Source organism: Oncorhynchus keta, chromosome 34 (genome assembly GCF_023373465.1).
Source record: "Oncorhynchus keta strain PuntledgeMale-10-30-2019 chromosome 34, Oket_V2, whole genome shotgun sequence".
Classification (NCBI taxonomy): domain Eukaryota; kingdom Metazoa; phylum Chordata; class Actinopteri; order Salmoniformes; family Salmonidae; genus Oncorhynchus; species Oncorhynchus keta.
This window is the reverse complement of record NC_068454.1, coordinates 59622722-59638585: the sequence shown is the minus strand read 5'-3', so window position 1 is coordinate 59638585 and position 15864 is coordinate 59622722. Positions and strand designations below refer to the sequence as shown.

The 15864-nt window shown below is 43.7% G+C and overlaps 3 protein-coding genes across 4 annotated transcripts in view; all 3 read right to left on the bottom strand.

Annotated features, from left to right (window-relative positions):
* LOC118367386 (pleckstrin homology-like domain family B member 3) overlaps positions 1–3329 on the bottom strand; it is a 44567-nt gene extending 41238 nt beyond the window's left edge. Inside the window, exon 1 of the mRNA XM_052494172.1 lies at positions 2702–3329. The gene's annotated coding sequence lies outside the window, so the exon portion shown is untranslated. The remainder of the gene's footprint in view (positions 1–2701) is intronic.
* A 1376-nt stretch (positions 3330–4705) lies between these two features.
* Positions 4706–9240, bottom strand: LOC118367385 (persulfide dioxygenase ETHE1, mitochondrial-like). 2 transcript variants are annotated; one of them, XR_004822111.2, is made up of 7 exons: positions 8713–9240; positions 7346–7490; positions 6974–7122; positions 6592–6721; positions 5924–6013; positions 5445–5583; positions 4706–5111 (listed from the first exon to the last, which is right to left on the bottom strand). XR_004822111.2 is itself a non-coding variant. In XM_035750785.2 (7 exons), exons 1-7 carry the CDS (start codon positions 8902–8904, stop codon positions 5065–5067), a joined length of 870 nt encoding a protein of 289 aa, XP_035606678.1. In that variant the 5' UTR covers positions 8905–9236; the 3' UTR covers positions 4706–5064. The 2 variants fall into 2 exon arrangements, 1 of the variants encoding a protein (XP_035606678.1); XM_035750785.2 differs by having other exon boundaries at positions 5445–5561; positions 8713–9236.
* A 1189-nt stretch (positions 9241–10429) lies between these two features.
* Positions 10430–15670, bottom strand: LOC118366606 (serine protease 33-like). Its single transcript, XM_035749212.2, has 9 exons — positions 14918–15670; positions 14152–14250; positions 13454–13585; positions 13038–13209; positions 12682–12860; positions 12100–12195; positions 11612–11754; positions 10628–10783; positions 10430–10525 (listed from the first exon to the last, which is right to left on the bottom strand). The coding sequence occupies exons 1-9, from the start codon at positions 15441–15443 to the stop codon at positions 10466–10468; spliced, it is 1563 nt and encodes a 520-aa protein (XP_035605105.2). The 5' UTR covers positions 15444–15670; the 3' UTR covers positions 10430–10465.
* Between the last annotated feature and the right edge of the window lie 194 nt (positions 15671–15864).

The window sequence follows — 15864 nt, the reverse complement described above, 5'->3', positions numbered from 1 at the left end:
ACCTCAAGACTTCCTTAGATATCGTGCACCAGCTGTTGTTTACAAATATACATAGACCACCACCCCTTGTCTTACCAGAGGCTGCTGTTCTCTCCTGCCGATAGGGTGTATAACCTGCCAGCTGTATGTTATATATGTCGTCGTTCAGCCACGACTCGGTGAAACATAAGATATTACAGTTTTTAATGTCCCGTTGGTAGGATATACGTGCTTTTAGTTTGTCCCATTACTTCCCAGCGATTGTGCGTTGGCTAATAGTACGGATGGCAAAGGAAGAATAGCCACTCTTCGCCTGATCCTCACAAGGCACCCCAATCTCCTTCTGCAAGATCTCTCTCTTTTTCTCCTGCGAATGACGGGGATGAGGGTCTGTTTGGGTGTCTGGAGTAAATCACTCTCGTCAGATTCATTAAAGAAAAATGATTAGTCCAATTCAAGGTGAGTAATCTCTGTTCTGATGTCCATTTTCAGTCATAAGAGACAGTAGCAGCAACATTAAGTACAAAATCATTTATAAACAATGCGGAAAAAAATAAAATAGCACGGTTAGTTAAGAGCCAATACAATGGCAGCCATCCTCTCTGGCACCATGATACATTTGTCAAAAGTATAGGGGATATGGTGCCATTTTGGAACCTACCTACTAGGCACAGACATCAATTCAACATCTATTCCATGTTGGATCAGTGTAAAATCATTGAAATTATGTGGAAACAACGTTGATTTAACCAGTGTATGCCCAGTAGGAAGTGACCATACAAGTCTGTTTGACCTCAGAGCCCACTTAGCAATGCTTCGTTAGTCTATGGAGGGCTATCAGGAAGCTGTCGTCACCCCACTGTGTCTTGACACATCAGGTTCCCAGGAATACCTGGTGACCAGTCTGAGCTGTATGACAGAGCCCACTGAGATAGTCCCCCTGTATACCACCAAAGCCTATGGAGGGCTATGGGCTGAGAGAGGAAACTGTCATTATCACAAAGGGGCCTGAGCAGGAAAAGCAGGTGAGGGTCATATTCATTAGGACACCCAAACACGTTTTAAACACGAGCGTTTCTTATTGGATAAGTCCAGGAGGTCCCTCCCCATTTCAGTCTGTTTTTTTTTCCGTTTGGTACCAAATGAATACAACCAAGGCTGGACAGCTCTGTGTGGCGTATGTCTGCCAGATGAGAGGTGAGATATCATGACTAACTCATCTAGGTGTGAGGGCAGATAGGCCTATTGTTAGACTCCTAGAATGATACTGTAGCTGGACCAACTGGCTTCTGTTGGGGAAGAAATGCTTTTTTTTGTTTATAGGGGACCAAAGGGTTGAAGATTAAAATACAAGCTAGGATCATTGATTGTTAGGGAAGATTGATTCATTCTATTTCCTGTAAGTTAATTAGCAAGTAAGTTACCCTATAGGCCTAATTGTTTCTCCAATAAAGTAGATTATCACACTATGATACCACTGCATGAATAGAATAATTCATGCAAATGTGACTTGTGCACATTACAACACTGCAAAACTGACTGGAATGGCTTGAAGACACCACTAATTACACAGACTTTGAATATATGCTCGTTCAACAACATTGGCAGAGATTCCAGTGGGCTAAGCAAATCTCTCCGTTCTGAGGTCAGCGAAATAACGACTCATTAATGACAGGCTAGGTCCCAGCTACAGAGCTGTCCGTACAAGTGCAGCCAAAAAGAGGGCGTGCGAGAAAAATAAACAAGGAGAGATTGAAGACAGAAGATAATAATAATATAATAATAATAAGACAGAAGATAGATATGTGATCTGGACTCCCCTGAAGGCAACCCTCCCAGGCAATCTTTTCTCTCCACCTATTTCAGCTTCATCCTATACTCCCCCCTCTCTCTTTGTTTACACTATGCACCAATGGAAATGATAAACAATGATAAACAACAGATATCAGAAGAGTCTGGTAAACAAATGTGAGTTTACATAAACTGAGGAAAACAATGCCCTGGGAAAGGAGGTTTGGGACATTAAGAAAAACATGTTTGAATTAGAACCAGATATGGTCCTCTCATGGTTTCAGAATGAAAATGACACATTGAAAAGCTATAGGCCTGAGGACATTTTTTAGCTCATCTAACTACTTATGCTCAAGCACAAAAGTCCCAAATATTGGGTAATCAAATACAATGGTGTCATAGAATCTTGAGTATCTGGATGTTGATCATCATACAACCATGCATTCTGACATTTTAAAAACGAATAAACCGCCCAAAAAGTTTTTATTTAAGTTATTTAAGTACACAATTTGCATAAATCGTTTTTTTTTTAAAGTAGGCTTTTTGGCTTAGTGCGAACTAATAGACTAATGATAGCTGTATTACTTAATATAGTCCATTTATATAAATGGCATAGACCTATATTTTATTTATATAAATAGTTTAGAAAGTAGGCTACAGTAGCCTGCCTGGCTTTCTGTAAACATAAGCGATTATGTGTTCCATTTATTTACATGCTATGTCAAGTTCAAATTGACTTCATTAGTGTCATGAGAAGGGATGATGTCAATTTATAAACAGACGACCACTTTCAGTAGATAAGTAACACTGTGGGTAGCTACTGTGGAAATAATAAGAATCATAAAGTTAGTTATCAAATCGCGATCATTCACCAGTGACAATGTATCAAACTACAGTGACCCAGAACAGAAACAAAGAACTCATGCCTTACCTGAGAATACGCCGCTTTCTCTTCAAACGCGTTCTTGTTGTGGGGAATGTGTATTGTTGTTCTTGAGTTTGAATAAAATAGACGCTCATAAAAACAGTGACTAAATAACGAAGTGGTGGGTTTAGACGGGGAGCGCGCTTTCGCTTTCAGTAACTACATCCAGATAACTTTCAGAGTTTCTGTTTGCTGTCATATAACGTCTGAAGACATTTGGTGTCTATGTTCTCCTCTCTCTGATTTGATTCAATCATTTCAAATCAATCCCAGGATAAATGACAGATCGCAGTCGTCGTCAACAGGTAAAATAGAACGCATGTGAGGCGGGCACACTGACCAACACAAAGTTAGTGTGAAAACGCGACTGAGCGCGTCACTGACTATACAGTTTCTGTGGTCTATTTGTGAGGGGGCTCCGCACCGAAATGAGAACTCTATTCTGGGATTTCCCGCGACGACATGACTTTGTAATGCCCTCGTTATAGGCTCGCTATAGGCTAACGCAAAAGCAGTTTGGCTTGGCACCCGGCCAACACACCTCGCGGGTGGTCTTGTGTCGCTGTCAATGCCAAAGAGCCTTTTGAAAGCGTCAATAGCTGCCACGTAAATCTCTCCACTCTCTTTACTATATCCAATGGCCTTCATCGGCCCCTGCCCCCCTAACAGTTCTGTCTCACTGAGTTGATAGGTTATTCCCTCAGTCTTCCCCTAAACAAGGGCATGTGGACAGGGTGAGAGAATGCCTGCAGTCAGGGTGGGTAGTAGTGCATGAGTGGGCAAAGAAAGAGTGAAAGGGGTAAAAGCGAGGGCAGATGGAAGGGGCAGGGTACAGACTGGGTGAAAGAACAGCTGCGGACTTGAAAAAAAGCACAACAAAGTCAAAGAATAGGTCATTTTTTTCCACAGGCGAAACATTGTGCCAATTGTTCTTGTCTATGTATGTTTTTGCTTGCATATAACAAAAAGTTTAAAATAAAACAATAACACACAGCTTAGGTGTGATGGCAACACTGGTTACACCCTGTGCATTTCAAAACAATGAATGCAGGCGTGTCTGTCAGTAGGTAGACGAGAGAAGAGTTTCCTAATGTGGATGTTCTGTTTGTCTCCTGCGGTGACGGACAGCTGGCAAATGAAGTGTTGTGGACATGTATGTGACAACAGACACAATGTCCATCTAAAGGTCACAGGTCACCTGTGACATGGGTGTGGGTGTCTTTCAGGTGTCTTTCAATGCAGTCCAAACCAGGCGGTCACTTTTGTCACAGCATCAAAGGCATGAACTGCTCAAGTAACCATCCTCAAATATTTACATACAGAAGGGTATAGAACCGTTGAGATGGATGAGCTCACAGTACACCATTATTATGAAATGATCAGGCAGGTTCAGAAAAAGAGACATGGTTGAGTCAGAGCCAGACACTCCCATCTCCCCAAACCTGTCTCCCAGGTAGAGGCTAGTCAATGGGCCGTGGGACAAACATGAATGTAGCATGCTACTATGCTAGATACACAGCTAAAGTGGAATCCTAAGGCTAAGCCGATCATGGTGATGTGTTCAGAACATTACAATATGGTATTATATAAAGAGGGTGAGAGAATAACAGGATGATACCGGATAATTAAGAGGTAGATAGAGAAACAAGCACACAAAGGCACGGCAATGACGAGTTTCGGACTCTCGCATTGGAAACTTGGCCCACAGTGATTTCAAATGCAAATATAGGAGTTGGGTTTTCCTGGTATGCAAAAAGGCCATGGCTGGCAACAGTCAGAGTACTGTGTGTGTGTACAGTATGTGTTTGTACAGTGTGTGCGTGCGTGTGTATTGCCTTGGCTAGGGGATGCTGGAAAGGCCATGTGGAAGAGCTCAATTGTGTCAGTCCGGCATTCATGAATACTAAACCATGAATGGAACCTTCGACCAGAGCATATTCCATAAGTGATACTGCAATTCTGCAATTTATACAGGTGTAGTCAAAGAAAGAGTTAAGTCAGACATTTACATTTGAACAATTTTGATTTAATATAAAACTAGGTCATTTTACTGTTTACATTTCTCCAGGAGATTGTATTAGAATGTTTTATGATCATGTATTTGAATGCATCTTCTACTATACAATTTCAGTATCTGTACACCCACCAAATGAACACTGATTTTTTTTTCATAGGCAAACAAGGAGGAATTTATGTTCATATTGGAAATCAAATATATACATTCTTACATTTGTTGACAAACTTTAGTTTTGGTTACTTCTTAGATACAAAATATTGCATTTAAAACATTAAGTTGTGGCTGGGTGAAAAGAATTTCCCTCTTCCTCCCAATTGTGCTTAAAGTGAAATCCTAAAAATCTATTTGACATTCAAACCTCATGGAGTCCACACACCAGGTTTGCAGGCACCGCAATATCTGGCAGAAAGAGAAATAACAAATTAACATCTTGTTTCTATCAGTGAGTTAAGAGCTTACACTAACAAGTCATCACATTGATCCGCAAAGGACAGTTTGAAAGAGTAGTGTGTGTAACATATTTCCATCTCTTCACGAATAGCTTTGTCATGCTCTTTCCCATGATGAGGTTTAAGTGAGGTGAAAGACCACTGATAATAACTCTATTGTAATAGAATAGTTACATAATCTAGATAATAATAGGCCCTATAGTAATAGAATAGTATTATATCATACACAACAACAGTTTCCATTGTAATAGAATCGCTGCAGAGGGGGGACTGTCTGAGATACCTATCTTAGCAGGCTTGGGGAGGTTCAGGTTGGTCATGATATCCACAAACTCCTCCACGCTCTTGGTCAGGCGGGGGTTAAACCTCCTCTCCTCGCCCACTGTGGAGGCCGTCTGACCTGCAGCACAGGGTTAGCAGACCTGTTAGTAATAGAACACAATGATGATTCAATGACTACACTCAACTGTAGAACACAGTCTGATCTGGCTTAGGAATGACTCCGAAGAGAACACGGAGTTGAAAATGAAAGCAGACAAATGGTGAAGAGTGGTGGTACAGTACAAGTTAACTTCGTAAAGTCTATGGAAAGGATAGTCATAGCATTGTGAGAGTATTACAAGCCTTCTGGGTATGCTTGTACAAAATAGTTGGTGAAGCTATCCCCAAGAGCATAGATGTAAAAAAGGAAATCTCGCAAGGAAAGGGGGTCAGGGAATACACAAGGATAGACACATAGCATAAAGAGGATGTCTTGTCAACCTTTGTAGTCATGTGCAGGGAAGACGAGACACTGAGGAGGTAATGTAAAGATCTTCTGGTGGACTGATTCATAGAGCCTCCTAGAGCAGCCTGGGAAGTAGAGAAACAAACAGATCAGGGTTGTTTTCATTGGACCCCAAACAAACGGACTGAAACAGGGAGGGAATACCTGGACTTGTCCGATAAGAAACAATCATTCACGTTTTTCCCTATTGAACATAACTCAGGAGTAGGCTACATACAGTACAACGACTATTTGTGATCAGACTCTACTGAAAAAAAGGTTACAATACTGCCACCTTGTGTCCACTAAGCATAACTACAAAGACAATGTAACAAATGTGGGTGAGGCAAAGATCCAGAAACTTTTCATGCATTGTTAAAAATAAGTCCTGACCAAAGAATTGGGAAACAATAGTGTATAGGGATGAAAGTCTATGATATACCCTGATAATATCTCCATGGCTAGATAAATCACCAAAGAGGTCAAAAATCAGAGAGAATATGACTTGAGTCACACTGTAGTACTGTGTTGGCTTAGATACTTTATTTTCACTTTGTCGTGTCCAGCATGGATTCAGCCTGGTGGATGCCCAACCAGGCCAACGCATTACAGTAAAATGTGTCTTGTTCTGCTCGGTTTAGCTATGCAGTTTGGAAAAGGTTACCCTGCTGGAAGTCTGTCCTTCCACAGCCCTTGATTAGCAATGTGTCCCCAGTGAAAGCCATGCTCTGGTCCCCTGTCACCAACGTCACACAGCCGTCTGTGTGTCCTGGAGTCTCCCTCACCGTCAGACACTGAGGGACGAGAGAGGCAGTAAGAGGGTTTACAGAAAGAAAAAGCGAGGGGAAGTAAAGAGAAGAAAGGGAGTGTGAAGGAGAGATGAAGGTGAGTAAAGCCGAAGCATTTAGAGCAACAACCCTGATCCTGGAGAGTAACAGTACATGATGTGTAGGCTTTTGTTTCACGAATTGACCACAAATTGGGGTAGGTCCAGACCCATACTGTATTCTCTATAGCTATATGGCTGTAGGTAGGTCTGTCCTCACATGTTTGCCAAAGCTGATCTTATCTCCCTCTGATAGCAGGATGTCTGCACTGGCCCCGCTGTGCTTGGAGATGGCACTCTTCATCCCAAACAGCCTGTTCTTCAGCTGTCCCGTGCCTGTGATGTGGTCTGCATGGCAGTGAGTGTTCACTAATTTGGGGGGGGGGGGGCAGGGTACAGTGTGAGTCGTATGTCATCCTAAACGAGAATACGATAAACAAGTAGATCAAAATGGTTGTAGGATTAGTGCGTGTGTGAGGAGTGAGTTAGTGTGTAAGTGAGTGAGTCAGTCTGTGCGTGTCTATGTGTGTGTGGACGTGTTAGCGAGCGCATGCTTGTGTGTTTGTCCATGTTTTAGAGACGTCTAAGTTACCTGCGACTTTCAGGTTGAAACCCAGTTCCTCTATGAGTTTCAGATCCCTGTCCACTGTCTCCAGTACGGGATCAATGAGGACTGCCTCCCTGCTCTCTGTATCAGCCAGCAGATAGGTGTAGGTGCTGCTCACCGACTCAAACAGCTGTAAAGGTTGGAACAAGCAAGGACAAGTGAGTGAGTAACCACGGGTTATAAAAGGTGAGGGGGCAGTACAGTATGCTATTACATAACACACATCCTGCCTGTATATTAGTCATGGATGATAACATACGGGTGTGGTCTTTTATGGTGATAAGTGGTTTGCTGTTTTCTGTGTCAAGTGTCACTGTCAGGGTGGATTTTCATACAAGAGAAGGGTGCAATTGCAGCCAGCAATTGGAGGCAGACCTGCATGTGGGCATTCCTGCATCTACAGGAACCCCCGTTGATCCTTCTATTGGCCCATTTTTAAGCTACGACTCCCGTACGGAGGCGCTCATGTACAGTAGGTGGCGGTAATGCAGCATAAAGTTAGATGCCAAGCGCAGATAAACACCACCGAAGAAGAGGCGGGAGCAACAACCATAGCTAGCTAGGACAACAGTAGACAGTGTCCTTCGCCCCTGCTCTCCTGCATTTCTGCTAACGAGGATAGTTGTTCAGTAGACGTTTAGGACACTAACAAGCTAGGACTCCGGCACAAAGCCGGTGGGAGAGGTAGCCCCCGCGTCTCGGGCACTGGTTCCCCGCAGTTCTGCTAATGACCGCCGGTGTTCGCAAGCGAGAGTGAACGACGCTCCGGTACACAGCAGACACCGGTAGCTAGCTAGGACACCGGTAGACAGTGTCATTTGCCCCCGAAAAACTCATAACACTTATTTACGTTTTGACACAGAGGGTGGGGTGGATTTGAATCGCATAGACAATCAGGGGAAATCCAAAATATCAAGTGTCACACAAGCATGAAGATTGCGTGTTTGTGTTATAATGTAATAGTTATCTAGTTTGGTTTGTTTAGATTTGAGTTATTACAAAGCTTAGGTGGGGTTTTTGCTGCCAGAAAATGTGTAAACATTCCCCTTTGAATACGCCCCCTCTACCGCTACAGTTCCGTTAGCTTTCCACATTGTTGTACAATTGTTTGAAAACAATAAAACTAAGGATGTCTAGAAAATACGTATCCCCTTAATTTTGTGAACTAAGACTCATTTGAATGAATTATCATGCTGACCTATTGCAAAATACTTGTTTTACATGCAGTGAAAAAAAGTATTGATATCACTGCTTCCAAAAACTCGGCGCCCAATTGAAACTTCAGCCTATAACTTACCAAACCTTGTCCCAAAGCAAAATATATATATACATTATTGCAGCGGCTAAATCACCTGCCTGAAGAAAGGCCCTTTTCCCAACTCCATCCTGGCGCAGTAAGGTCGTATGATGACTGATTCCAGAGGCTGCTTGCTGGTGCGTAAGACCGTGCCCATGTGGGCTGGAACTTTACGCAAGTGCCCGGTTGTTTGGAGGCGCAGCGTGTAGGCCAGAGCAGGTTTCAGTCGGTTTACAATTGAACACATTTTTTCTCCAAGGAGATTTAACTGACACTGCGACGGGCAGGGTAGAAATCCCAGAACTGAGCCAACGAGTTTGTGTCCCAATCCTTTGTAGCGGTCCGTTGCCTTTGCAATATATTTGGCTATAGCCTAAAACCAAATTAGCATGCTAGGCACAAATGTTGTAGCTATACTGACTTATTGTGCATGTAGCCAGGAAGTCCAAAAAATCTGATATGGGGAGCCTACTCCTCGTGAACCTCCAAGCATTAAACAAGAGCAGTGGACATGTGCAAGATGTCAACACTTTCAACGCGCGCACACATACACAAACTCAGCAACGAAAAAAAGAAAGAAACGTCCCTTTTTCAGGACCCTGTCTTTCAAGGATAAATCGTAAAAATCCAAATAACTGTACAGATCTTCATTATAAAAGGTTTAAACACTGTTTCAATGAACCGTAAACAATTATTGAACATACACCAGTGGAACGGTCGTTAAGACACTAACAGCTTACAGACTGTAGGCAATTAAGGTCACAGTTCTGAAAACTTAGGACACTAAAGAGGCCTTTCCACTGACTCTGAAAAACATAAAAAGAACGATGCCCAGGGTCCCTGCTCATCTGCGTGAACTCTGGAGCGATATGGAGGTGGAGGGTCACAGCATCATCGGACTGAGCTTGTTGTCATTGCAGGCAATCTCAATGCTGTGCGTTACAGGGAAGACCTCCTCTATTATGTGGTACCCTTCCTGCAGGCTCATCCTGACATGAACCTCCAGCATGACAATGCCACCAGGCATACTGCTCGTTCTGTGTGTGATTTTCTGCAAGACAGAATGTCAGTGTTCTGCCATAGCCAGTGAAGAGCCCGGATCTCAATCCCATTGAGCACATCTGGGACCTGTTGGATCGGAGGGTGAGGGCTAGGGCCATTCCCCCCAGAAATGTCCGGGAACTTGCAAGTGCTTTGGTAGAAGAGTGGGGTACCATCGCACAGCAAGAACTGGCAAATCTGGTGCAGTCCATGAGGAGAAGATGCACTGCAGTAATTAATGCAGCTGGTGGCCACACCAGATACTGACTGTTACTTTTGATTTTGATCCCCCCTTTTTTCAGGGACACATTATTCAATTTCTGTTAGTCACATTTCTGTGGAACTTGTTCAGTTTATGTCTCAGTTGTTGAAGCTTGTTATGTTCATACAAATATTTACACAAGTTAAGTTTGCTGAAAATAAACACTGTTGACAGAGAGAGGACGTTTCTTTATAGGGTCAGTTATAGGGTCAGGGTTAGTCAGAGTTCAGTGTGTCCCTATGACTGTGCACATAGGTGTATTTATATAACAAGTTTTCTGGCACTGCTTTCTGCCCTATGTGATTAATGTCAGCAACTCCAGAAAGGCAACAAACCCAGTCCCAGTTGAATCCAACAATCCATGCATGATTATGAGTAATTAACCATAATGGTTTGAATGAGAATGTGCTTTCAATAAAATTACAAATATTGAATGTCAAGCAAAAATACATAATTCTTTAATATTTTGCATACATGTAATTGGTCGCATTACTGCTAATAAAATCTAGCTGTCAGAGGTAAAATTCATTGTTGTTAGGGTTCCAGATTCTTCAAATGTGTCCATCTGTAAAAGAGTCAAAATGATGACATGGAGTGGTGCATTTTCACATTCAGAGAAGCACTGACCCAGTTCTGTGTGGCTGGTGCATCTACTGTAGCTATGTACCTCTACGTATTTGTACATCCAGGGGAGCAGCTGGGTGACCCTGGTGTAGACTCCTGGTTTGTTGGGCCGACCACAGCCATCTCCCCAGCTCACTATCCCAGCCAGCCTCCAGTCCCCCTTCCCTGTTTCACACACCAGCGGGCCTCCACTGTCTCCCTTACAACCAGAGAAGACCACGTGAATTAATGCCTGCATGCATAAACCCCCACCCTCCCCCATTTTGCTCTCAGAACAGCCTCAATTAATCTGGGCATGGGCTCTACAAGGTGTCAAAATCGTTCCACAGGGATGCTGGCCCATGTTGACTCCAATGCTTCCCATAGTGGACCATTCTTAATACACAGGGGAAACTGTTGAGCGTGAAAAACCCAGCAGCGTTGCAGTTCTTCACACTCAAACCAGTGTGCCTGGCATCTACTACCATACCCTGTTCAAAGGCAATGCAATCGTTTGTCCTGCCCATTCACAATCCATGTCTCAATTGTCTCAAGGCTTAAAAATCCTTCTTTAACCTGTTTCTTCACCTTCCTCTACACTGATTGAAGTGGATTTAACAAGTGACATCATAGCTTTCACCTGGATTCACCTGGTCAGTCTACATCATGGAAAGAGCAGGTGTTCCTAATGTTTTGTACACTCAGTGTATATGCATCAATCAATCAATCTGATATTTTTTCTATGTATATTGGTGCGCTGCATGCACTGTTATGTTAGTTTTCTTGTTAAGATGTGTGTAATTATATGATAGAACACATCAAAATATGCCATATACAGTACAGTATAGGTCTATTTGGTGCCAGCTAAGTGGATCTGCTTAATAGACAGGGAACCATTTTGATATGTAGAGAGCATAGGCCAGCTGAGTATAGCCATTGACATCTGGAGTAACAGAGAGGCCTTTCTTTCTCATGGAATAAACAGATTCCTCAGTATTTTGAGTATTTTGTTTTGCAGTTCTTGGTGTGCGTGTGTGTGTGTGCGTACCTGGCATGAGTCCACCCCTCCCTCCATGGTGCCAGCACAAAGCATCCTGGGAGTGAGGTAGGAGCCGTAGACATTCGGGCGGGAACACATGGACTGGGTTATCACTTGCACCTGAGCCTGTCGCAGCTCAGACGATACAGAGCCTGAGAGAGAGAGAGAGAGAGAGAGAGAGAGAGACAGACAGACCGAGGTGGAGTAGAGAACGGAGGGTTAAAGACAGATGAGAAAGATGAAGGAGAGATTATACAAATAGGAGTGTATTAATGGGAAGAGAATGAAGAGACAATTGTCAGGTTATTGAATGAGATTATGGGATGGAAGGGAACATTGTCTTCATTCTGCGACAAATGTCAGGAAATTTGATGTGATTATGGAAAAAGTGGTAAAAATGGAAGACAAGTAAGGCAGAATTATTAGAGTGATCATCCAATCAGTTGAATCGAAAATTATAAGGAAGTGGTGTGGGAATATTTGTGAACGTGACTCACCCCCTTCTTTAGTGAAGCCCCAGCCAGTGACCCAACAGGGGGCACCAGGAAGGAAGGACTCTCTAGGACTGGGCATACATACTGGTCGAACCCCACCTAAAGCAACACATAACCCAACACCAGGGTCATTTTCATTAGGACACACCGTAGCAAAACTTCTGGCAACGGAAAACTGGTTCCTTATTAAATAAGTTCAAATAGTACCTCCCCATTTCACACAGTTTTCTCCGTTTTGTGCAGACTGTACTGCACTGACGATAAGCTCACATGTACCCAATAAATCAGTGGTTAAATCAAAAGCGATTCTGTGAGGTAGTATTTTCACATTCTACTTCATTCTACTTATTTCACATTTAATATAAAGAATCGAACCCACCATCTTAGTTTTGCAAGCACCATGCTCTACCAACTGATATTCTTTTTGTGTTGACATAGTGTTAAGTTGTCAGTTAGATTTCATCCTTGAGAGAAACCATGAACATGACAAATGCCAAACAGGAACAGGTTAAATCAGAATAGAAGCATCCGTACATATAGCCATATAACCTCCGCTGAACAACTTTCATCATTAATTCCTCTCACCTCCCATGTCTATGTCAGCCACGGTGCGTAGTAGCCCCAGGTCATAGTCGTTGTTGTTTACGGAGAAGCTGGGGTGATAGAGGATCTGCAGTGCTCTGTAGCGTTGGCCCACTGATGTGTCCGTCAAACTGAGCGTGTCCACAACCACCTGCCACTCTGACTCTTGCAACATGTTGTACCTGGGTTATGGAGAATGCAGGGATATAGAAGGCACATATTATCTAATGTAATAAGTACAGTTGCCATATTAAGACAGCCTCAGAGTCAAAAGGGGTTGCTGAGGATGTCCTAAGATGGACACCGTAATGAAAATAAGTCAATAGATAAAGCATTTATTCTCTTTCCCTCCCCCTTACTGGATGAAGCAGTGGGCTGCAGTAATAATCCAACGTGGGGTGACGATGGCTCCCCCACACACATGTTTCCCTCTCCAATGTAAACTGCTCTGCCAGCCCCACTTGTCTTCTGCTAACATCCCCCCGACAATCCTCCAAGCTTTCCGACCAGCACCAACTGGACCTAGGCAACCTGAGGCAGAGTGGGATGGGGGTGCTTCAACAAATTAACTGTCAACACAGACATAACCTGAACACGTTATTCGGTTATGCAAGACATTGTTCAGTTTGTACAATATTGACTTGTGGGATCAGTTACTGATTGTCATTGTGTGACAGCCAGTCATTTGGCCAGTTGTCTACAGATTGCTTGTGCATTTGAATGTACCAAGAAGACCTATACAATTTGGATATATCAGCGGATCGGATGGCATTACCTGCACTGGCGTTACCTGTCTGGTTGATGGGTTGCTTGGGCAGCAGGACTGGCATTGGGACACTGCAGTTCCCTTTAACGCCACATGGCTGCACCATGTTTGTCAGGTTGGGTGGGAAACACAGGAACTTGACTGAGGAGGAGGCAAACACGATGCGAAGGAGAGTGAGCGAGGACGAGGTAAAATGGGTGTTTGTTGAATGCTTGCATCCTTTTTTTTTACTGTCAAATGCATCTGATCTTGGGCTGCAGGTAGCCTAGCGGTTAAGAGCGTCTGTCTGCAAGCTTTCATGGTTGCCCGGGAATAGGTTGGAACATTTATACAATCAACAATGTGTATTTTATTATACAACTGAAAGGTTGCTGGTTCAAAATCCCTGACCCGACTAGGTGAAAAAACAATTGATGTGCCCTTATTGCGCCTGTAAAATCTGTCAATGTAACCCTAATTGTGCCTGCAAGTCGGTCTGGATAGGAGTGTCTCTGCCAAATGACTGTATATATAATAAGATATGACATTGTGTCTGTAAATGTTACTAGCCATAAAATCCTTGCTTTCTCAAAGCTTATTGGAGGAGAGGATGCAAGGGACCTCCTCCCCCAACGAGCTTTGGGAGGAGTCGAGTGAAAAAGGCTTGTGACGTTTTCAGACACGGCCCGAGTCGACAATGCCAAGCACTGTATTGTCAGTGAGGTTACCTAAAATGGCGAAGAAGATGAAAAGAATGATGAAGACGGCGATGAAGGTCGTCAGCATTGTCAGACGTGAGGGGCAAGTGCACCGCGGGGGCTCAAGATCTACAGTAAGAAGGGAATGGAATAAAGCATATGTTATTTTGAATAAACTGCTGCATTCTTTGTATACCTTGGACATTCAAGTGCTTTTAACAAGTACGTGCATAACCTTTATAGAAAAGTACAATACGTTTCAGAGAAGTATAATATCTGGCCCTGTGTGGTTGACATGTCGGCAAGCTTTCATGGTTGCCCAGGAATAGTTTGGAACATTTTATGCAATCAACAATGTGTATTATACAACTGTGGAAAGGTTCATGGTACAGCCAGGGAGACTGTGGTGCTTGACATGAACACAAGCTAATCAACCAAAAGCCCAGTATGACTTGGGGCATATTCAATACTCCAATTCTGTTGCAAAACATTGCAAGATTTTCATTAAATGGAAGCAAACGGAACAAAACGGGAAGGGACCTACCCGAATTTGTCCAATAGAAACTCTTATTTTGTTCTGTTTGCTTCCATTTGGTTTTTAAACGGTAAACTCAAATCAAATCAAATCAAATTTATTTATATAGCCCTTCGTACATCAGCTGATATCTCAAAGTGCTGTACAGAAACCCAGCCTAAAACCCCAAACAGCAAACAATGCAGGTGTAAAAGCACGGTTTCCGTAATGACTACGCCCGTGTATTCAAGTCTCTCTCTCCAATACAGCACAGTAGCCTACCTGGCTCTTCATCAGGGCATTCTTTGGGGAGTGTTAGCCCAACAGATCCTTCATCCACTTCAGATGGCTTCCTCTGTGAGACCTCCAGAGGGCAATTACAGGGAGGGAGGGGCGAGGAGGTCTCGGAATTTGGGTCCTCTGAGCAGGCCATGTCCGGGGGTTGGGGGGATGAGGGGACTACCTTTTGGGGTTGGGCCTCCATGGGTACCTCAGAGGAGGACGTAGGGGGATCAAGTTGTGCTTCTGTTCGGGGCTGTTGGGCCTTTAGATTCACCTCAGAGGGGCGAGGTGTTGGGGTTGTGTCTGTCTGATGGGCATTAGGAGGTGGTGGTGGTATGCCCATTCCCATGTGGTAAGTGGGAATTCCCATGAGTGCAAAGAGTGTAGAGAATGGTTCCTGGAATACCCCCACTGGTACACACCCAGTTGCAACATTGAGGGAAACCGAGGGGAAGGTTCCGAGGGATGGGGTGATGGGTTCATTGCGTGGATGTTGTGCACGTGGAAGGAAAATGGAGGCCTTCATATCTATACTTGTGAGGTCTGGGTATAGGAGTTTCTGGGGGGGTGGTGTGAGTAGTGGTTGGGCGAGGGGGGTGATAGTAGACCGATGCTGTAGGGGTTGGAGGCGTGCGACAGGTGGTGGAGGATGGATCTGACCAGGGGGAGTCTGCCCTGAGTGGGATCCAGCAGAGAGGGTCTGAGGCTGGGCAGGAGAGCAGACCAGAGAGGGGAGCTCTGGGCCAATCCCAGATGAATTGGTACCACAGGTGCCCTTTAGCAGAGACATAGACAAGCTTTTAAGAACCTGTACAATGTGTTTTGAGGGTGAATGTTAACTTCTTGATACAATCTCTGTTCTTATAAACAAGTACACACCGGATTTTTTTGATATATCTGTATACACATTAAGTCCTCTGCAAGTTGTGTGCGGTCGGTAGAATCAA

Bases quoted from the DNA above. Each gene is read 5' to 3' on its own strand.
- LOC118367385 (XM_035750785.2), bottom strand. From the start codon at position 8,904: ATGTGTTCAATTGTAAACCGACTGAAACCTGCTCTGGCCTACACGCTG. The intron at 7,491-8,712 runs GTGATTTAGCCG...CAACCTTTACAG, and splicing joins AAGGGCCTTTCTTCAGGCAG to CTGTTTGAGTCGGTGAGCAG. The intron at 6,014-6,591 runs GTAACCTTTTCC...TCTACTTCCCAG, and splicing joins AAGGACAGACTTCCAGCAGG to GCTGCTCTAGGAGGCTCTAT.
- LOC118366606 (XM_035749212.2), bottom strand. From the start codon at position 15,443: ATGAAGGCCTCCATTTTCCTTCCACGTGCACAACATCCACGCAATGAA. The intron at 12,861-13,037 runs GTAAGGGGGAGG...TCCATAACCCAG, and splicing joins GCAGCCCACTGCTTCATCCA to GTACAACATGTTGCAAGAGT. The intron at 10,526-10,627 runs GTACATAGCTAC...ACTCTTTTACAG, and splicing joins GGATGTACAAATACGTAGAG to ATGGACACATTTGAAGAATC.